A 23,309-nucleotide genomic window follows, 5' to 3' on the forward strand; every position below is an offset into this window, starting at 1 on the left:
GATAGGAATTTTATATATACATTGGTTTTTAAATATATATGTATATATGTAAGCATTTTGAGAGAGCTGTATGGTCATGGTGCTTTTGTGACGCACAACTTGAACTTTAAAATATGCGTGTAAAAACTATTGACATTCGGTCAAATGAAATTGATGTACATGGAAACCTTAACAAATCCTACAGTTTCCAAAGTATTGACTGGTAGTGTATGTGAAATCTGATACGATGTTACAAAGCATTAATGTAGGCTATGACTTGAATTTCTAGGTAAAAAAACAAATAAATACTGCTGTGCAAAATATTGTGTCAGACATGAAAATTATGATAGTCATATTCCTTCTACATGACAAATAAAAGTTACACAAATACAACAGTTTTTTTTATTTCTTGACATATTGACCATGGGATTAAGTTTTTAAACCAGTTAAGAACCACTGCTTCCGATATTAATGAATAAAACTAATGATTCATGCAGCGGAACACTGCAGCTGGAGATACTGCACAACATTTATACAAATTAACCTGCAGCTACAGGGGAACCTTATGAAACCATTCACAATTGAAAAAAACAGCCCTAGGATAAAAAAACTCATAACATAATTAGAGATGTAACGATTCACCGTGAGCAAGTTGAAAAATTATTCAAATATGTGATGATTCAAACTAGTAGAAACACTGAACGAATCATGATCCATGATACTCTGTTTTGAACAGACGGGACGCTGTATTCACAGGCGCAAACATGCTTTACTTGAACATCAGGGTCAATTAAGAGGTTGGGGAAGCAGAGTAAAATAACAGCGGTGAAGTGCACGAGACAAAGCACAAAAACATTTTTAACTCAAACATTTTTAGAAAGATCTGTTTTAAAATAATTAAGATTAGAATAGCAACTTAGTTATGGCAGAAAATATATTTTTAGCAAAAAATGTACAGCATTTAAGAAAAAAAAAATGTAAGGACTTTTCACCTTAAAATAAGGTAAAGTTTCAAATAATTTTGTTAAAAAATCATGACTAAATCGTATCATGAGATTATTATTGTAAATTGTATTAAAACGTAAAACCAGGTGAATGGTTACATCCCCTAACATAATATAATCTGACCCTTAGTTTCTCACCTCTGTCGGTCAGGTTCAGCCTCCACATCTTCGTCGGCACTGCAGGTGGCGCTGGAGTCATTGTCGGAGTGCTGCTGCTCCCCCTGTCTCTCCTCCTTGTCCTTGACCTCTGGCTCCGTCTTGACCTGCACCTGTGCCCTATCAGTGCTCGGAGAAGTCATCTCCACATCTTGCGGCTCGCTCTTTGGATGGATCTGCATTTCATAAGCTGAGCGTGCTCGATCATCCTGAGGAAGCACATCTCCAGCTCCTCCTTCTGGACTCTTCTCAATTTTAACCTTCAGCTCATCGTATGGAGACTCCTGGCCTTTGGCATCTGCCACCGGGCCTTTGGCTGCAGTGACGTCCTGGTCTGATCCACCATCCACTGCTGAAATGGTATGAGTTAGTGATTCTGAGGGTTTGGAGGGATCAGTTTGAGTAGGAGAAGGCGCACTCTCTGTGTCTGAACTGTTATCTGGACCTGAGAAAAAGGGAAGAAGGAGAGTATGATTGAGCCATCACATCCTCTTGAAATTCTTCATTCAACTGTGTAAAAAGGACAGAGAAGATCAAATCCAATCTATTTCAATCTCAGCTACAAAAACACAAAGGCAGAAAAGCAGAACAACCCTGCCGTGACAGAGCAGAGGTGGCATTTGAGGTCACCAAAGCTGCATGCGGCATCACGCAATCAAGCTAATGCACTTCTGAACAGCAAACATCCTTTGGCTAAGCACAGCACTACCTTTCCACTGTAAGCATGTGATGATGATACACCCTCAATTCATATTTTTAACAGGAAGCTATACAATATTATATTTGTGCATATACATTAGGTTAGTCAGTACTAAAGCCAAATCTGAAGCATATCTAACAAAATAACTTACGATAACGGTCTAAAAACTAGTACACCCAAATGTAAATGTTATAGAGAAATATTAAATACAAACAATTAAAAAAAGAGGGAAAAAAATGCTAAATTTTATTAATATTTTGTAGGCTGTTTTTTTTAGCGAGATTTTGCTTAAATTTAATCGTAGTATTTTTCAATTTCTAAATATGTTTGGTGACTAAAATCTAACTTTTAATAAATATATTTGTTTAATAAATCTGTTTTGCTTAAATGCACTAAAATACATTGCCTGAATTTACTGAGAAAAATATTCAATTTCAAAATGGGCTGTACTTGATTACGCTGAGCACTGTACATAGACAAACATACATTTCTGCATTTACACTGCTGACTTTTTTCTAGGAAGTTTAATCACCAGAATGTGAATTTCAGGGGGATTGGGGGTCTAATGTTCCCCCTTGGGTCTATCCTTTAATAGTTAAGAAGTAGTTTGCTCTGATCTGTCTCTTAAATATTATTAATATTAAAATTATATGCTTGCAACAAAAATATAAATTCATCAATTTAAAACTGGCAAATCTAGAGCACCGACAGACAGTGTAAGTGCTCACAAAACATGATTCTTTAAAAAAGGTGTTTGTAGGTGTTAGTAAAACTAAATGCATAGTTTGTGTTTTATTCTACACTGGCTCGCACATGGAAGTTAAACAGTAAAATAAAAATTGTGAGGTCTGTCATAGTTATCTTTTAATAGGTGCAAGAAAGCAAACCTGTCCCCGTTTATTTAATTTTACAAATGTCATTTAAAACCACTCAATATCCCATTAAACACTGAAAACACAGCCTAATAACAAGTTTGAATAACAAATTAAATGTAATTGAATTAAATATATAAATTAGGTATAAAATAGGTATTTACCAAACATAAACAAAAATCTTGACCCCTCGATTGTCAATGTATAATTTGCACCCTGGCTATCACAATTGAAAATATTTTGGGTTTCCTTGTCTCTTTTCAAAATATCTAAAAAATATACTTTTTTTTTTTTTTTTTGCACTTTAAGAAACAACGAGTCAAAATTAAATTAGACTTTCCCCAAAACAAGCCTAATAATCTGCCAGTGTGGTAAGCAAAATAATTTTGTTTTAGGTTTGAAATGCAGATATTTGGACATGAAACAATACAAAAAATTATTCTAAGAAACATATTTTTTGATTTTTTTGTAAATGTAAATCAACACAGTCATCTTCATTGTATAAATAATTAAATGCAACAAATCTTTGTTATGCCTTCAAAAGTCATAATTTCTTGTGCCCAAATGTTTTAAACTCTATTGACATGCTCCGTCACAGGCCTTAAAATCCCATGCAAATGATAAACCTTCCCTTTATTTTGGTTAATCTTAGTGTTTTGTGGCACCTGGTCAACTTTAATCCATACTCAACATTGTAAATCCGGTGATGTGATTATTGCTGATACACATTGTGATATTGATGCTGAAACGATATATTGTGCAGCCCTATTGCGAGTAGTCTATTAGGTTCAACAAGTATGCATTGATTTAATGAAAAAGTTAAAACATAATATTGTAAAATATAAAAACTGAAAACGATGTGTGCTTCCTAGATTCCTTGATGAATGCAAACTTCAAGAAATCAGGAACATGAATGTCTTTACTGTCACTTCACTGATCAATTGAAAGCATACTTTCTGAAAAAAAAAAAAAAAAAAAAAAATTCAAACTTGCATCTCTACACTAACAGGCAATACACAAAACTCCTCCTGCCTGCAGGTTACAAAGAGCAAAGTTGTCCTAAAAAAGCCAAAGGAGCAACACACATTCAACAACTAGAAAGCAACTATCCTTCTCTCTCTCATCTATTATTCCTGCCTCCTCCTGCCGTATGGACACTCTCTGCCACTCTCAAAGTCTATCTGTCTCTCTGTCCCACTCCTGGAGAGTGGTGAAGGCTAACCTGCTTTGCTCCAGGTGTGTCAGCAACTGCTACTTCAAAAAGCAGATGGGTGAGAGAAAGAGGGAGGTTTGAGGGAAAGAGAAGGAGGAGAACAGAAGAAAGCAGCATCTCTCAGATGACAGGACAGCAGACCAGGGTAGAAGCCTTGCAGCTTGCGCTTACAGAAAACAGAATGTGAATGAGGTCTATAATGCAGCAGGGTCCAGCAGAATTAAAAATGAAAGAGAACTACTAAAATGTTCAGTAAAAAGTAAAAGCAAGTCACTGCTTTTTTTTACATAAATTATTACTTTTTTTCTTTACATTGCAACATTTATTTTGTATTCATCAAAAAAAGTCTCCTGAGTATGAAATTAGGGATGCTCATAATAACCGATTCACAGTAAACCGAAAGGGTGTGTTCTTAACAGATTAATAGTTTCAGGTAAATGATTGAATATATATATATATATATATATATATATATATATATATATATATATATATATATATATATATATATTTTTTTTTTTTTTTTTTTTTTTTTTTAATTGGCTACATAAATGTGCAACACATAATTAACTCGCAGGACAGGAACACATGCAACCACACATGCTTACAGACATATTTGGCAAAGAAGAAAAATGGAAGAATATTGCGGGTCACAGACGAGTTGATGCCAAACCAGCGCTGATGCTGACTGCCTCTGTCCTATATCTGAGTCATAAACACTTCTGTTTATTTTCACAATTGGAGAAAGAAGAGGCAAAACTTTTGAAAATGTGCGCTGCTTTGGAAACAAGCTGGCCACAAGTTGGAGCCTCAGAGTTTTCTCTCTATTAGAGTGTGCTCCAGCACCGCTCATAAACACAACAAACAGGCTATTGTTGTGATGATTTTGTTTACAACCAACAAACCAACCTTTTTTCCATTTGCAAAATGACAGTTATTAATAATAATTCCATTTGCAAAATGACAGTTCTTATAAAATATCAACTAAGATAGGTAATATAGAGGTAAAAAACAAAGATGTTTATGATACAAGAATAACAGAGGAGTATTGGTTAAATTAATATTTTCCAAGGAGCAATCGATTTAATGTAGCCTGATATCTTTATTTGACGAGAAAAAAAACATGATGGGAAAAAACACCCTGTGCTAGTCCTTAAAAAGGATTCAGTCAGTGTTTTCATTTTGTAATTCAAAAATGTCATTTAAGTGAAACGTTATGTTAAGTTATGTTCTGTTGTTAATATGTTCACATGTAAAATAAATCAGCATTTTGAAATGCAATATTTAATGTGTCAGACACAAAATAGACACGTCAATTATTTTAAGTCACATGGCCCCAAAAATTATTATTAAATAACAATTTAATAAAGCTGACAAGTAAACTGTTAATATTCGGTTAACGAGTGGTGGTTGACGTTGGCAAAATTAGCCGAAATGAGCATCGCTTCATAAAATCACTGCATTAGAATGACTTCTAAAAGATCATGGGACATAGAAGACTAACGATTATTATTGTTCTTTAATTTGATTGTTTAAATGTTGCTTCAAGAGCTCTGAAATGCATTTGTAGATTGGTATTGTGGGCCCTGAATTGGCAAATTTTCTTCTCAAAAGAAATAACTGCCTATCAAATGGAAGTTACTTGGTATGAACCTTTTACAGAACTACATAAAAGACTCCAAGTCATGCTGTAAGACAGAATATCACCCACAACCAAACCCGAAGAACAGAACACAGATCAAACCTACTCTGCAGAAGCACTCTGTTTTCCTCCAGCAACTTTTTTTTTTTTTGAAGCTTTAAAGCCAGGGAACGCTTATATAAGAGCGAGCGTGGCAGGCAGAGCAAGTCCAGATCTCTTATCCCTTCTTCACATTCCCTCCATTTCCAATCTCTTATTCGCTTGTTTCCCTTCTCTTTCATCCACCCTCCCCTACTCATTTGCCTGATTCCCACTCATTAAGCGTCCAGACAGCAGTAGAGGGAGGATGTTGACCTCTGTGGCAGTGCAGCGCGGTCTGGGGTTTCGCTGTCAGATCGAATCAAACGCACTGCAGTCAGACAGGTCAGCACACTGCACTCCTGCTCTCTCACTTCATCCCTCCCTTTCTGTGTCAATCGCTCAGTTTCTGCTCTCTTTACATTTTGACCCCTGCTGCTTCTCTTGCTCTCTGCTTGATCGGACTCTGGGTTCACAGGTCACAGAGATTGACAGCGATGGGCTTTGGAGAGTTTGTTGAGAGAGATTAATGCACAGATGTAGATCATACCGTCACTCTCCTCATCGTCATCAGGCACTGGATCGCTCTGCGAGGGGTCTCGATTTCCACGAAGCCGGCGGGAACCCTGCACACAACAACATGAGAGGAACAAAATTCAGAAGATTACTATCAGAAGACATTAACCTGCAGAGATAATAGAAATACAAAACTTCTACAAGATTTAAATGTGTATTAAATAAGAAATTAATGTTATTTTTAACAACATGTTATCACTGTTTATATTTTGGAGTAATTTTTTGATTAGTAGAAGTACTCCATGAAGCTGGACCTGTACCTGTACCTTGTGTTGCCGTAGTAGATTGTCTAGGTTGTATCGCCTCTTGTTGTTGAAGTAAAAGTTCTTACATTGAGCTTCACTCTTACTGCCTACCATCTTAGCAATGGCTGACCAGTTCCTGCCATGTTCAACCAGACCTGTGCACAAGAAGAAACACAGGTAACATTATGAATGAACAGAAAAATATGTACCTGCAGTCAGATGCAACAAACCCTTAGTAGTAAACTAACTGGTTGTAACTGGTTGTCGTAGCAAAGACTGGTCGTAACCAAAAGAAAATTCCAAAAGGGTTCCATTTTCAAGTGAAGACAAGAACTTGTTCACTTCAGGGGCACCATCTAAAAGCATGAAAGATTGCTGGGCTTCATGCAGTGGCTGTGCCACTTGCTCTGCCTCGGTGGTGCAGATAATCCTGCAAGCTTAGCTAGAATGGATGAACTTGTTAAGGCAGGATGTGCAGGGCACCACGAGGTTGTAGCAGCCCAATTAGCTAAACTCCTGATGATCAGAAGCAGCCTGATTTCTTAGTATCTCACAGGAAGACACATTAGAGATAATTACTCCAGGTTGCACAAGAAACAAATCAATTAACATTATTAGGTCAAGAAATCAGATATTATGATCTATCAACAGGTGTTGTCTGTAAACATTCATTCTTCACAAACTAAACATTCATGTTGGTCAACACAGCAAAATGTCTGTGACCATCTTGTACAAACGTGTTGAAATTTTCCCTTTATTCTTTATTAAAACTACTTAGGGGTAGTTTTAAAACCCAATACCATGGTATACTGTTAACAAACCTCTCAATGTTGCCTACCAAGAGAACTAGAATATTTATTTTTCCATGTTTAAAGATGAAGGTTCTTGGAGCACACTAAGATTGTTGGGCTTTTAATTCATCTGCCTGGGGAAATGACTAGGAATAACAGCAATAAATGGTGAAACTACTTGCTCTATAAAAAGCGTTTATGACTGTATATTAAAAAGTATATATAATGGGCAACTACCAGTTTAACACATCGGACTGCATAATGAGCCTTAAATATTTGTGGTTTAAATTTTATGGATTAAAAGTTGTAAAAACCATGAGACCAGTGAGACCAGCAGTTTCAAGCCACTAAGGTTCTAATGGCTGCACCTGCTCTTACATGAAAGGACAAGGTAAATATTGGGCTCTTGACTGTAACACTGCAAAAGACTAACTTTAAATTCAATATTCAAACTCAAATATTAGGGATGCACAATGTTTATCAGAGAGATAAATGATCAGGTCATAAGGGTAAAATTAATTCCTCCTTATTGCTCTGATAAATAAAATATAATGACAATATCTGATAAAGTAATCCAGTAGTTTAAACAAATAATAAACTGTCTGGTTTTTACAACTTTACTAATTAGCATAAATCTGCAACTAAACATGAAAGATGTCTGATGAGAACATTTTTATAATGACCAATATTTCTAGGCCTTAAAGCTAGCCTTGGCCAACATGTTACAAATATGCATGCTAATACAAAACTAGTTAAAAGTGATTTGTGTTACCTAATCTAAGGTGTTAGCATATATATATTAATTGAATTTTTCAGAATGAGTTGTATACACTGCAATGAGTAGAACATAAACAGTATGCAGTATTTTTGAAGGGGGAAAAAAACAGAAGAAAAAACAACAACAGTGTGGTCTAATTCAAAACAATATTACAATATCACGGTGTGCACAGTTAAGAATAAATAGTAGACTTGTAATCAAAGACAGGTCAAAGGAATTTTCCACAGCTTCTGAAATGAATTGGATTTTCCTTTTAATATATGTCTAATCTTTTCCATAATTATGGTTTCTTTAATTAGGATTATCCAGTCCTTGACAAGAGGAGGTTCTGTACCGACCCATTTATTCATAATTAATTTCCTCCCCAGCACCGTTAGCATATTTTTATATCAGTACCAGACAGTGAAAAGACAACTTTGATGGTCAAATCTTACATTACTTCACAAAACATTGTATTGAACTTATGCACCAGACAACAAGATGGAATTCAAGAGGCCTCCACCTTCTTCATACATACATACACTTTAACCAGCCCATCTAAGGGCCTTGCTATCCCCTAACCACTCAAAGCCGCTAAACACTCACTACTAAGAACGACATGCCTTGAAATGACAGGAATTTTACCTTGGCCATGAAAACTTCTTTGTAATCACTTTGCAGCAAAGGACAGTAGTATCAACTAGAACCAAAACTCCTAACAAAAGTGTGTGTGGTGGTGTATGATTCCACGAGTGCTGAATTAATCACCACAAACATCACAGGTTCAACATCGACCACCTTGAGCCGCAGTGGTTTATAACTCATGCTGACCTTGATTCTCTCTCTCTACACAGACATTCTCTATTATCTCACTCCACTGGCCTTGTGTGGCAGAGTAAACCTGGTTTATGCCTGTTAAAGCAAGCAAAAGAAGTTGCGGGATTTAACAAATCAAACTAAAGAGCTTTATATTTTTTGCTCAACACTACCCTTTGTTTGAGAAAACAGCAGCGTGCCTCTCAGGTCAGCATGACAGCTACAGTGGTTCTCGTCAGAATACAAAACAGTTCCTCCAAACAAATCCTGAAACTCGGTGTGCAGACTGCACTTCTGTTCCTGAGTTCGTCATGTTGGACTGTCCTCCAATTAAACTGAACTTTGCAGCGACATTGATGGCTCACCAGAGGATTGTACAAAAGACACAAACACACACACACACACACACACACCTTCATGTTTGTTCCTCAGAGGACTGAACTTCCATTCTACTAAATAAAGGATTGACAAAAAAAAGAGCACAAAGTAAGAGGAAGCACAAAGAATGCACTTGGATGACCGCAGTCTGACCTGAAAACACTTCTGCAAACTCTGATGCTTTAAAAAGCCCTGAGGGTAGATTGTGCATTAATGATTCTGTGAGTGCTTTTAATTTTTTAGGAATTCAGACACTTATTGCACTTAAATTTGTTAATCAATATACGTGTGCAAACTTGTTTACCACAAAAACAGAAGTGCACCTTTATTATCTCAGGGTATACATTACTAACAATGTGAAAAGTCTATTGTTAAATAAATATAGTGTCAACACTTCCATAATGACATTGTCTCAGAAGAGTTGATCAGTAAGTATACATAAACTGCTTCAGAAATGTCATGAGTTAAGCAAGTTAAAACCAATGTCCACTGTCCTTCTTTCCAGCGTGTTAATGCAACCAGCCAAAAACACCAACTAGTGAATACATTCCACAAGAGGAAGACTCTTTTCCTCTGCCCGCTCCTCCTGCTGTCACACTGTCAGTGACTGTGGAGACAGAGCTGTAGACTGAAGAGTGCAGCTGAACCTAGACCTGTTTCTAGAGAAACTTGTGAAAGCTGTCAAGATCATGTCCAAGTCACATTCACCAAATATAAAGAAAGTAATAAAACTTTATTTTGAAAGAGTGAAGCATGCATTAGGACTGATATGATTTAGCTTCAGGACCATTTAAATGAACCTTTCCTATAATTTGATGGATTAAATTTTTTTTTTATAAAAATACTGTAATATTTTCTGTTTTAGTATAATAATATTAATACTTTAAAAGAGTATTGAAGGCCAATTATGCTATAAGTAATTGGAAACAACAACAACAAAAAAAGTGTACTTCAGTTACATTTCATGATTTGATCATAAATACTCCACATCTCGTGCTGCAAATGCAAGTAAAATATGCAGATGAAGACTGTTGATCAAGGAAGTGCCCAGTATATTGTTTATTTGCAATGCAATGTCTTTAAGTACATAAATATATTTAAATAATCAAAATATAAACAAAAATAATTCATTTAAACAGTTAAATAATTGTTCATTACTTTAAATTAAATTGTATGATTATAATATAGTTGGATAAAATTTAGCATTTGACAATTTGGAGTTTGGTAAAAAGACCAGGGTGGCACTTGATCAAAAATGTTGTTTTTTTCCCATTAACTTACTGTAAATTAAACATTTTTTTTGTTATTTTCAGAAATTATCCTACTTTATTTATTTTGTTTCGGAAAATGAACAAAGGATTTTTTATAATAGATATAAAATATAAATATAAAATATAATCTTTTTGTAATATTATAAAAGTCTTAACTCATTCTTTTGATAGGTTTAATGTGTTCTTGAAAAGTAAAGGTATTCATTCACATAAAAGATGAATCAATACGTTTTTGTATAAATCAAATTTTTTGTAATCATAATAATTTTGTATAAATGTAAGGTAGAATAATGTCACAAAAGTTGCCATACTACATTAATAGGTACGTGTTCCTGTTAGTAAAATAACAACAACAACAACTTTTTTTTAGTGAGAATATTTTGGGGTGACATGCAACCAAGACGATTTGCTCAAAACCTTTTCATTAAAAGCCCATTTAACTTTTAACCCAAAGCAGAACCTTTGCACTCTCCGCTATTCCAGTCATTCTCTCAGTGTGTCTAGAGGTGAATGGTCATCTTGTAGAGTTTCTAGTGTGTCAAACGGTCACAACACTTGCAGCAGCTTCTGCAGTACAGTCCTGATCTGAGCAATCACTACAGAGAAGATGCTCAACGATGAAACCCGAACAAACTTCAACAAAACTGAAAACACGCAAAACCACAGCCATCAAAGAAGTAGAGCAAAAGTGAGTTTAAGTGCCTGTGAAGATGAGATCGGGCAGAGCCAATCGAGAGGCAGAGAAGGAGCGGGAGGGGGGATGGGGAGTTCGGGAAATGAAGTAAAAGTCAAGCAGTACCTTTTTTGGCGATCTCCATCTCCTCCTCCGTCCAGCGAGACGTCTCTCCAGCTTCAACCGCGCCTGCAGCGACACACACAGTCAGCAGCGTCAGTGAGCAGAGCTACAACACACAGCACTCATCTCGCACCCTCCCTCAGCCCAGACCTCCACCCTTCCTCAAGACCTTCCCTCCCTCCCTCTGTCTCTCTTCCTGTCCTCAACTGCTTTCTGTCCTTTGCCCTGTTTCTTGCTTTCCCTCCCTGCTGCTCGCTGGACTCCACTAAGCAGACTCAACTCGCGCTTTCTCCCATGTCTCCCTCTTTTTTCTCAGAGTCCAGTCAGCTGATCTCCAGCAGACAGTGGAGGAGTGCAGAAGCACCACCCTTCTGGGTCTAAGACCAACACACACACTCACTCACTCACCCATATCATTAGGCAGACTCTCTCATAACAGTAGCCGAGCTGAAGCGAGCAGTGCAACAACCCCTCCCTACGCAATTTCCACTCAAACTACAGCAAGAGCAAGAGAGAGAGAGCGAGAGAGAGAGAGAGAGAGAGAGAGAGAGAGAGAGAGAGAGACGGAGACAGAGAGAAAGACAGCCTGTACACTCCTCTCCCGCCCGCTCCGAGGGTCTCCTTGAAATCGACTAAACACTAAGACAGATTTAGCACAGTGTGAACCTCTGACATTTATGCGAGAGCGCGAGTGTGTGTCCCCGCAGTGTTTGGATGACTTGTGTGGCGAACCTCCGCTAAAACTCTTCAAATAAACGTCTCTTTGGTGACCCACTAGACGCTGTTTACATTACTCCGTGACCCCTGAGAGCGAGCGTGTTGCGTTTATATGCTCGTGTTCCACTGCTTTGTCATGTTGATGGCGGTTTAGACGTAAAATTGGTGCATTATGGATGTGCAGCATCTGTTTAAAACTTTAAACCCACTTTAAAGATGGAGAAAGATGAGAGGAAATCAAACACAGACACAAAGTTCATCAGGCGCGACGTGCCGAGTCTGTGGGCTTGTGGTTTAATAGTGCTGCATCAGATCACAACACACAGCACTGAGGCCAGACAAGAGACTCTATGGTGAAAACAAATACAAAAGCTGAGCGATCTTTAAGGTACTACGCTGTGCTAATCAGCCAAGCATCCTGACGTGTCTAATCTCCTCGGTGGCAAACCATGATGAATACTATAGACTATTTCAATGTGGCCCATCAACATTCCCTGCTTGTTCAAACTACTTCATAACTGTAACAAGAGGCATGTCTATCATATCTTAATGTTATCTTAATGCATAACAATATCAATATGTGGCTCTTTTTGGATTCTTGAAAGCTATAGCAATTCAAAATATAAAACAGGAAATACGTTGAGAGCATTGTTTTTGTTTACATCCCTCAAAATGTTCTATTTAGCAAGTGCTGAGGTCTGTTTTGTTTCTGGTTTTAAACTAGCTGAACGCCATATGAAACAATCAGGTCGGTCTTTCATTCCCAATTTCGCTCTAATAAAACTCCTCCTGACGCTCGCTGCGTTTACCTGCCTCTCATTATCGTCTCCATGGCGATCCCTCCACCCGCTGTCACCACGGCAACACAAACTCAGAGACCTTGAGTCTGGCGTTGGGTGGCAGGAGGAAGAGAGGGATTTGGAGATAGAAGAGGATGGACAAACACTCATGGAGAGCGAAACGGAGCAAAACAGCAACAGAAAGACAAACTAACAGAAGAGCGCAAAAGGAATAAACAGTAAACACACAAGACGTCATAACAGTGAAAGAAAAGTGAAATAACACTGAAAGATTGATGTTGAGTGAGCACCGGGTAACGCAGACTAGCCATGTTTCGTACACAACGATGTTCTGTACAGATTACCTTTTAACGCCTATCTCTGAATAAATACTTATGGGTCGTAGACAAGCTATATATCTGTGTAATCTTTATTTCTTTTATTGAGTTCAGCTTTTTTTTTTTACCACCGAGCACAACTGATACCCTCCTACCATGTGTTTCTAAGAAAATTCAGTAAGTTTGCTACGTCTACCTAATGCGCTTGAAAACAGACAGATTAAACTAAAGGGGCGAGTGTCGCTTTGGAAGCAGACATTTAGAGCAATGACAATATGCATTTAAATTAATGCATCAAAGAGTATTACCGCCTTTATGAAATGAATATTATGTTATCACAAATTGTCAAGAGAGCCTGAAAGACAGGCTGCAAACGCTGTTTGGAAAATCTTTGTACAATGATGATGTTTATATTCATAAAAGGTCAGCCAAGTTAGCGTTAATTTGCATGAATTTAATGTTTTAATATTTTTAATTGTCATGCTGTAATAAAATAAACATAAAATAAACATTAAATGATTGTAAAGTTATAGAATTTTAAATGTTCATAACACACAATAATAGTATATTCTGATGTTAGTTTTTAATAAGACAATGTCCATTTTTGCAGGTGAAATGAAGTTATTCGCTCTTTACGGAACACTGTTTTAATAGTGTATGGAGCACCGTTAATACCCATCATCTTCCGTACACGTGTGTAGGTGGTACTTTTGCCATCTTTTTTCATAAACTACTAGTCCAAAAGACATCAATCAAAATTCGGGTTGTGCAGTGGGTATTCACCCAGAGAATGATCACACAAACATGCTTATTTGGCTTTTAATGACGGAGGAGTGGTCACTTGAGTGCGCTAAACAGTGAAGTGTACGAAACACGGTTAGTAGAGATGCTCATTTCGGTTAATTTTGTTAACCGACAACCGCCGCTTGTTAATCGGATATTAACGGTTAACTGGTCAGATTAATATTAAATTAAATAAATAAAAAATAATTTACGTGTCTATTTTGTGCCCGCCACATTTAATATAACACTTAAAAATGCTGATTTATATTAACATGCTAGCATATTAATAAAAGAACATAACAAGCATCTTCATGCACCTGCAGTGTTTCCAACAGCATAGAAGAACAGTATAAACTAAATAAAATAAATAGGTCTGCCCTAAATTATTTTTTCCCTCAATGATTAATTTAGATTACAAAATGAAAACACTGACTGAATCCTTTTTTAAAACGGGCACAGGCTGTTTTTTTTTCAATCATGTTTTTTTCTATTGTCAAAAAAAAAAAAAAAAAAGCAGGCTTCCTCAAATCGCTCGCTCCACGGAAAATATGCATTTATTTAATGCCCCGCTGTTACTATATCACAAAATCTTTTTACATTTTCAATAGAAATCATTATTTTAAAGATTAGGCTATGTCTTGATATAAGGTTTTCTCTCTCACTCGCGGTTCAAGTGTGCGCGCTGCGGTAATAAAAAGATAATGACAACACGCGTATATGTTGACTTTTTGTAGACAGTTTTGTTGTTTAAACATGATATTGCATTAATTTGCATACATGCTTTATGCACTGTAAAATGAAAGCTAAAGCCTATTTGTTGTGTTTATGACGCAGATCCAGGAGGCAATCAGCATCAGCGCTGATTTGGCATCAACTCGTCTGTATCACACAGCAATATTCTTCTTCCATTTTGCTTCTTTGGCAAATATGTCTGTAGGCACATGTGGTGATACGTTATCGTCCAAGGGCCCAATCACTGCAAACGATCTTTTCTCTTCCAAAAACATGAGGCGCATCTCACTGCCTTTATTGTTGACAAGAAGTGCGGCGCTCTTTTTTTATGTTACTATAAAATGACTGAATCAGCTGGGCACTGATTGTGCAAGAGTGTTGCTGTTTATGTTGTTACAATTGTAATATTTAATAATACTGTGATATTCAAGATTTCTGAAAGTGGCCAACAGACCTGCAGAGCGGCATTAATGGGTCCTGAAGTAAAGTGAAAGTAAAGTCATTATATGCAGAGCAATAGACCTTTATCTATAAATAAAGTATATTTATGGAAACTGTGTTCATCACAACTGAAAGCTACGCCGTGTTTGCTGACCTCACGCATCTGTCAGTCAGTCAGCACGTAACCTCAAATGGTTTAACTAATAGCGCACAGCACTATACGGTTACACAAAAGTTTGCACTGTTATAATTAACTTACCTTCTAATACGTTTCAGTGCGATTATAATCCGCTATTAAAAACAACAACAACAAAGAATGACTAAATGTTTTGAATGGGAAGCTGTAATGTAGCCGTGGAGGGATGAATTTTGGTTTGGCGCCTTGCTATGGAAGAATGAATGTAGCAGAAACCATGCTCTTGAAAAGTTCTCTGCAGTTATCTGACAACACAAACACTGCAGCTCTGTGATGAGATGCGTGCAAAAAACTTGCGACCGTTAGTAAACCATTCAAAAGATGCCCCTCTTAACGCAAAAAGCGCATTCGATCGGTCCCTTATGCAGCCAAACTAAAATATATAAAATAATATTTTTAATCGTTTAACTGATACCATTAAATCGGTTACAAACGCACCCATTCGGTAATGTTTAGTCTACGTTATCAAAGCCTCTGTGATTCTGTGCAAACTCTCTTCTATAGCAAACACACACATTTACACCTAGATGGTCAGAAAAACAGCAAACTAGGTGACTTTGAGGTTGTGTAATGAGGTCACTGAGGAACAGATCGCACTTCCCCCAGACTGACCGCTCGATCAGCAGACAGACATCACAGCACTTTTCTGAGAGGTGAGAGAGTGTGTGGATGTGAGAAACCATTTCAACAGGGAAAGAGAGAGAGGTTAAAGTAAGTGAGAAACAGATAGTGCTCACCTCGTGTGTCTGCGCTGGCTGCAATAGAGGGTTTTGCTGGCTCTCGAGCTGGTTTCTGTGTCGGCTCAGGTTTGGAAGGGGGTGCTGGCTCTGGCAAAACTACGCAAACACAGAATAAACCTTCAGGACTTTTTGTGCTTCTGTGTGTACTTTGTGAACAAGCTTGGATACATGTAAAGCAAACTGGTTTGTTTGAACAGATGAATATTTTATTACTTAATATTATTAATATTAAGTCTTTTCTTATTTTTTAACATTTCAACAATATGTAAATATAACAATATTTTCAACCTAGTTACATGGCAGCTACTTTCAAACAGTATGACAAATCAAAGACAGTTAAATCTGCTGGTTCAAGGTCGGATATTTTTTTCTTTTTTGATTTTTACTTTAATATATATATATATATATATATATATATATATATATATATATATATATATATATATATATACACACACACTGATCGGCCACATTATTAGGTACACTTGTCCAACTGCTTGTTAACGCACATCACTAATCAGCCAATCACATGGCAGCAACTCAATGCATTTAGGTATGCAGATATGGCCAAGATGATCTGCTGCAGTTCAAACCAAGCATCAGAATAAGGAAGAAAGAATATTTAAGTGCCATGGCTGTTGGTGACAGACGGGCTGGTCAAAGTATTTCAGAAACTGCTGATCTCGTGGGATTTTCATGAACAAACCATCTCTAGAGCTTGTAGAGAATGGTCTGAAAAAGTAAAAATATCCAGTGAGCGGCAGTTCTGTGGGCGCAAATGCCTTGTTGATGCCGATGGAGGATGGCCAGACTCGTTTGAGCGGATAGAAAGGCAAAAGTAACTCAAATAACCACTTGTTACAACAGAAGATGAGTCTCGATTTCTGCTGCGACATTTGGATGGTAGGGTCAGAATTTGGTGTCAACAACATGAAAGCATAAATCTATCCTGTCTTGAATCAACAGTTCAGGCTAGTGATTGTGATGATGTACTTTCTTGGCACACTTTTGGTCCATTAGTACCAATTGAGCATTGTGTCAATGCCAGAGCCTACTAGAGTAACATTGCTGACCATGTTCATCCCTTCATGACCAGTCTACCCATCATCTGATGGCTAATTCCAGCAGGATAACACGCCATGTCATGAAGCATGAATCATCTCAGACTGGTTTCTTGAACATGACAATAATTTCACTGAACTTAAATGGCCACCACAGTTACCAGATCTCAATCCATTAGAGCACCTTTGGGATGTAGTTGAACGGGAGATTTGCATCATGGATGTGCAGCCGACAAATCTGCAGGAACTTTGTGATGCTATCATGTTATTATGGAGCAAAAACTTAGAGGAATATTTCCAGTACCATGTTGAATCTATGCCACAAAGGATTAAGGCAGTTTAAAGGAAAAATGGGGTCCAACTTTGTATTAGTAAGGTGTACCTAATAAAGTGGCCGGTAAGTGTCTGTGTGTGTATATATATATAAAACTCTTTTTCATGTTCTGTAATTATTTTTATTTATTATATGAAAACTCAAAAAAGGGAAGAGAATGTAAATAAACAACTGTGGATGTTACCTGGTTCAGGTGGTGGTGGAGGTGGGTCTTCAGACACCACAGATGCAGCCTCATTATTGGCCATGGAGCGAGTGGTGATGCGGCCTTTGCGGCGGCCCTGGCTGTTTGCGGTCTTTCGGCCACGTGGTGTGCTCTGCTCCTTACCCTCTTCCTCCTCTCCCTCACACTTCTCTTTATCTTTACTGATGTCCCTAAGAAGGAAACGACAATGTAATAACATTCTCTGCTGCTTTAAATTGAATTGCCTCTACACAGACGGTCAGATCAAGCAAGCTGTAAACACCAAGCAAGTTTCTCACCTAATAATGGAATTTTAGACTTCTAGGATTTCCATAGCATGAGCACATAAGCCAGATCACCACACATTTCACACAAAAGTAAAAAATCCCAGTTTTTCCAAGATGAATTCTACTTTTTGTGCAATTCCTGGTAGTGACATAACAGGTCCCGAGTAAAGCACACTGTCTCCTCCAGAGCAAATGAGTTAATGAGGTTAATCTTAAGCCTCTGTTACAATAAGGCTCACCTCACAGAAACCAGATCATCTCACCTACTTTAACCTACTGCATTCTCATTGAGAGAGCAATCCAATATATCTGTTTGCTCTTCATCGTCTGGGCTCTTTCTGAATTAAGAGAAACATTTTTTGCAAACACTGCAACTTAAGAGTGAATCCCACATCGTTTCAACAGACCAATAACTGTTCTGATATCGCTCTCAACAGATTATTGTGTGTGTGTGTGTGTGTGGCTCAGGGATTTCACAGTGGAGTTGGGGCAATAGGGTGAAGTGAGGCCAGTTCAAAGCAAGAGGGGAAAATCATGAGACTTACTTAGAGTCCTCTTTTTCATCTTTCTCCTCCTCTTCCTTTTTCTCCTCGTCCTCTTTCTTCTCGGTTTTCTCGGATTTGTCCTCTTCGTTCTTGTCTTCTGTCTTCTCTTCCTGTGAAGGTCGTGTTATCTGCTTTTAAAGAAAAGAAGCACAATACCAGAAGCATTTAGACAGCTGACCTTTTCAAGAGCACAGATCTGTGACCAGGTTCCCATCACAAAAAATATTTCACCTTTATTTGTGTCAGACCAGCTAAGAAGGATTGATTACACACACCATCAAGCATCAAATGGGCAATATCGCTAGTTCCTTTAAATCAAGGAAAACAAATATTTAACAAAAATAAATATCTAAGTTACATTTATTAAGCTCACTTTTAAATGTACCTTGTTCACTGAATTTTCTTAAAATGAATGATGATTAGAATCTAAATAAACTGGAAATCCGGCAAGAATTACAGACGGTCATTTATAGATTTACAGAGCATTAAATATCAGGTTAGAAGCTATGAAGGTAAACCATTTTGGACACACACGCATACATATACACATTTACATATATACGCACATTTAAATACAGCACGAGTAGCAGTGCGATATACTGGCACTAGTGGGAGGTGTGCGTTGGCTCCAGGCCGCAGGCTAAATGCCTAAGGGTACTTTCATACCTGTGAATCGATTCAGTTGTTCCGAAATAGGGATGAAAATTGTTACATTGTTGCTCTTTGCTCTTGGTGTGGTTCGCTTTCACACGACAAAGTTTCTAAATGGACCAAAAGAACTAAAACAAGTCACGTGCGAGTAAACTCTCCTCACATTGGTCAGTTTCACGGTTTATTTTGCAGAGTTCCGCTCAGCTGTCAGGGGGGTGGTAGTGGTTTGGTGGTGTTTGACAGGGTAAGCACGACGTCTCTGAAAAGCAAGGACGGATTCGGTGGGGAGGGGTGAGAGGAGTGCGCTACGTATTTATGGACCGGGAGGGAGACGCATGATTTCCGGGATTATCACTCGTTTGCGGGCACCCAGGAGTCTCTGTGCATTTGTGTGGAGACTCCTGAAACTTCCTGGAGGCTTGGGATGTCTGGAACGACCCCCCGCCCTGCTCTTTATAAAGCTGTATGCCTATTACATATCCATAATACACTGTGATATAACCAGGCTCGGATTGTATCGCTTTCTCACTACAATCGATCCGCTCCAGAGTTTGTTTTAATTGAGCCGAGACCACCTCATTCAAGCGATCACGGAGCGATTAATTTGTTGCGGATCAGAGCGCGATTGGTAGTTTCACATATGCCAAACGCACCGTGCTAACTGGGCAAACGAGACAGGTTCAGAAACAAAAGTCTAGGTGTGAAAGCACCTTTAGTGTCCCACTAGTGATGATATACTGCTACTCGTGTGCTTTTTAAATTCACCTGTAAAGCTGTTGCCGTAATTTTCCAGATATTTATTGGTATCACTGTGTGATAGGGGCTTTAGAATGTCACCTACCTGTTATAATGATTTGTTTAGCTGTAGTTTCGAAATGCACACTGAAAAATTGCTGTTTTTCTCCTCTAAGGACTTATTATGTGGTCTCTATTGCCATCTTGTAGCGGAACGTCAACTGTCTTTGCTTTGCTCAGTACAGGGTTTATACACTAACTCAGGGGTGGCCAATCCTGTTTTTGGAGAGCTACCTTCCTGCAGATTTCAGTTGCTACCCATATCAAACACACCTGAACCAATTAATTAGGACCTGAACACCATGTGATAATTACAGGCAGGTGTGTTTGATATGGGTTGCAACTAAAATCTGCAGGAAGGTAGCTCTCCAGAAACAGGATTGGCCACCCCTGCTTTAACTACTAAATTTCTATGACTTTTCCATTATTTTTCCAAGACGTTAAAGTAAATTTTCATGACCTAATTTTTCATGCAAAAGAAAAACAATTTTTCATGGTAAAAGAAAAACAATGCATGTTCAAATGTATTACAGCATATCGTAAAACACGCAATAATCAATTTAGTTTCAATTTATGTCTATGTAAAATTTATTTAAACAATGCTTACACCACACCAATAATGTGAGAGTATGTGATTGGCCAAGGATAGAAAAGACGACAACTAACCTATATTCAAGTGTACAGATATCTGTTTTTCCAAAACTTTTCCAGTACTGGAAAATGCAATGTCAAAATTTCATGACTTTTCCAGGTTTTCCATGACCGTGCAATATTTGTCAAACTGTAACCCTCTGTTTGCTGCCGGTTATGTGGGCAGAGTAATACACAAGAGTGAAGAGGCTGTATGAGTGCTGATATTACTTTAATATCTCACGGCTATCACCCAATCAGTTTCAAGAACCAGACAGAACTGTTGTATAAATACATAAATATAACAGGTCTTATATATAAGCCAGACAGCACACAAAAACTCGTGCTCCAAAATCATTTCTACTCTGGACTGAATCAAACATAATTCCTGTCTGGTTACTGCTGATACATCCATGTCTCTCCCTTACTTTTTTCCATGAAAAAAACAACATTCACACAGTTTCACTCATCACATCCCTTCAGGTCTTCTTTCCCAACAAGGAAAGCAAAAAGCTTCACAAATTCTCCCTTTCTCTTCTGACCTGACAAAAAAACAATTTGAACAATGCGAAGCTAACTTCCCCTCACACAGTAGATGGGACGAAATTACAAAAACTTAAGTGGCTGGATAAGCTCAAAAAGAAAAATAACACCCTAAAAGCAATACTTTCCATGCTCAATGAGGCTTATATTTATCAAAGCTTTTCTGATCTGCAGTGTGACAAAATGCCCAGAACCCTTATTATCGAATGCATATGACATGAGCACACAATGCGAGTAAATATGCATGATTAACATGACTGGAATGCTCAAATAGCATTTCAAAGGAGGCCAAACATCTAAACGTGTAAAGCATATCCAATAATGTGAGCATATGTGATGAATAATAGGACACATATGCCATGAGAAAAGAGGAAGGAGCAGAAAGAAGGTGAAAACTATGAACAGAAGCAGTTAATGCTGGAGAGCAAGAGTTGGCCAATCAGAATTAAGACTTGTAGGTGTTTCTCACACAAACAGAGACTGAGGAAACCCCATTCACTCACGAAAAAAACATAATTCACCCAAAGTGTAGCAAGTGTAAACAGTGTTAGAAGAATGTAGTTCTCATAATAGCAGAATGCAGAAGTACAAAAATCATTCCTACAGCTGTTTTCATGAAAGTACAGGGGCTAATGTTCACAAACATGTAGAAAAACATGAAATGGATTGGGTCCTTTGCATACTTTGTCATGGATCTGATTTAATTACGAGTCACTGACATACCAAAATTTTGTTTTTTAGTAATTTAGTTTAATCATCTCAGCAAGAATTATTTTATTCCAGTGAAATTAAATATCTTTTAATTCCTTGTTAAGACACTGGCGAGATTTTAACTTACAGTATCTTTACTAAATATTAATTTAAGAAACTAATCCAAAACTAAAACATTATTCATATACTGAATAAAAATCTATTAAATCTATCCAATTTAGCAGGTTGGCACCTAAAGAGCTGCAAAAATAATGGTGTTGCCTTGGTTACTGCAATAAACAAAGCAGCATGATGTGAAATCCAGCAGGATTTTACTGATTTTATAAAATACACAGCATCTTGATATTAGAAGACTTAATTGAGGCAAACTTTAGCATAGAACCATACATTTATCAAAAATTATATAAAATTTAATACCTTGCAAAATAAAACAATCTTAAAACTGTATAAAAAATAAAGATATAAATCATTTTTAATATTACTAAATAATAAATTATTTCATTCATTCATCCAATCATTTTCTTTTCAAACTGGTCCCTTTATTATAATCAGGGGTCGCTATAGCGGAATAAACCGCCAACATATCCAGCATCTGTTTTACGCAGCGGATGCCCTTCCAGCCACAACCCAACACTGAAAACACCCATACACTCCTGAATTCACACATACACTATAACCCATTTAGTTTACTCAATTCACTTATAGTACATGTCTTTGAAATGTGCGGAAAACTGGATCACCCGGAGGAAGTCCACACCAACAAAGCGAGAACATGCAAACTCCAAACAGAAATGCAAACTGGCCCAGCCGGGACTTAAATCAGTGGCGCCTAAATTCATTAATTTTCTTTACGGCTTACTCCCTTTATTTTTTAGGGGCCGCCACAGCCAAATGAACCGCCAACTTATCCAGCACATATTTTACGCAGCGGATGCCCTTCCAGCCACAACCCAAGACTGGGAAAGTTGCCTATATTATTTCATTAATTATCATTTCATAAATGTAGATCATGGGGAGTAATATGACACTAAAGTAACCAAAAAGCCTTACACAGCAAATTAAATAAAGTGATTTGACAGTTTATTGGGATTGACCCATATTCATTCAGCAGGTGCAAGCAAGATCCCATTATCCAGCATCAAAAAGGCCATCAGAAATAGAGCAGAACAAGAAGCTTTAGGTTAATTTAATATTTTGAAAGCAAATCTAATAAAACTAAATGCTTCACTTCGGTTTAAATCTTTAAAACACTACAAGCTTTACAAGAAATCAAAATTGAGTTAGGAAATTAGGTCTGTAATTTGAGTTTACTTGGTAGCCTTTCAAACATGAGACCTTGCCATTCACTGTAGATTATGAACATGGGCAAAACAGGTGACATTAAGATTTTCGTAACCAGAAAGTGAACTGGGTCAGTTACACCAATCGGAAAAAGTAAAACTACCTAGCCAAGTAAATATTTACGTGAACACAGCCACTGTCTAGTGCAGTGTAAGCCGACAGTGAGGCAGTATTAATCGTAAATGTAAGTGACAGTAGACAAGGTCTCCTTTAGACTAACATTTGCC

At 37.5% G+C, this 23,309-nt stretch overlaps 1 protein-coding gene across 50 annotated transcripts in view; it reads right to left on the reverse strand.

Moving 5' to 3' along the window:
- The window catches only part of ncor1 (nuclear receptor corepressor 1), a 114,839-nt gene that overhangs the window by 36,952 nt on the left and 54,578 nt on the right, over positions 1 to 23,309 (reverse strand). For 20 of the 50 annotated variants that reach the window (XM_073949979.1, XM_073949977.1, XM_073949965.1 and 17 more), the window contains 7 exon segments: positions 18,412 to 18,542; positions 17,580 to 17,770; positions 15,998 to 16,096; positions 11,278 to 11,340; positions 6,487 to 6,620; positions 6,195 to 6,270; positions 1,122 to 1,584 (listed from right to left, as the gene is read on the reverse strand). In XM_073949979.1, coding sequence (XP_073806080.1) covers positions 1,122 to 1,584; positions 6,195 to 6,270; positions 6,487 to 6,620; positions 11,278 to 11,340; positions 15,998 to 16,096; positions 17,580 to 17,770; positions 18,412 to 18,542 — 1,157 coding nt within the window. 50 annotated transcript variants of the gene reach the window in all.

Source organism: Danio rerio, chromosome 5 (assembly GCF_049306965.1).
Source record: "Danio rerio strain Tuebingen ecotype United States chromosome 5, GRCz12tu, whole genome shotgun sequence".
Classification (NCBI taxonomy): Eukaryota; Metazoa; Chordata; class Actinopteri; order Cypriniformes; family Danionidae; genus Danio; species Danio rerio.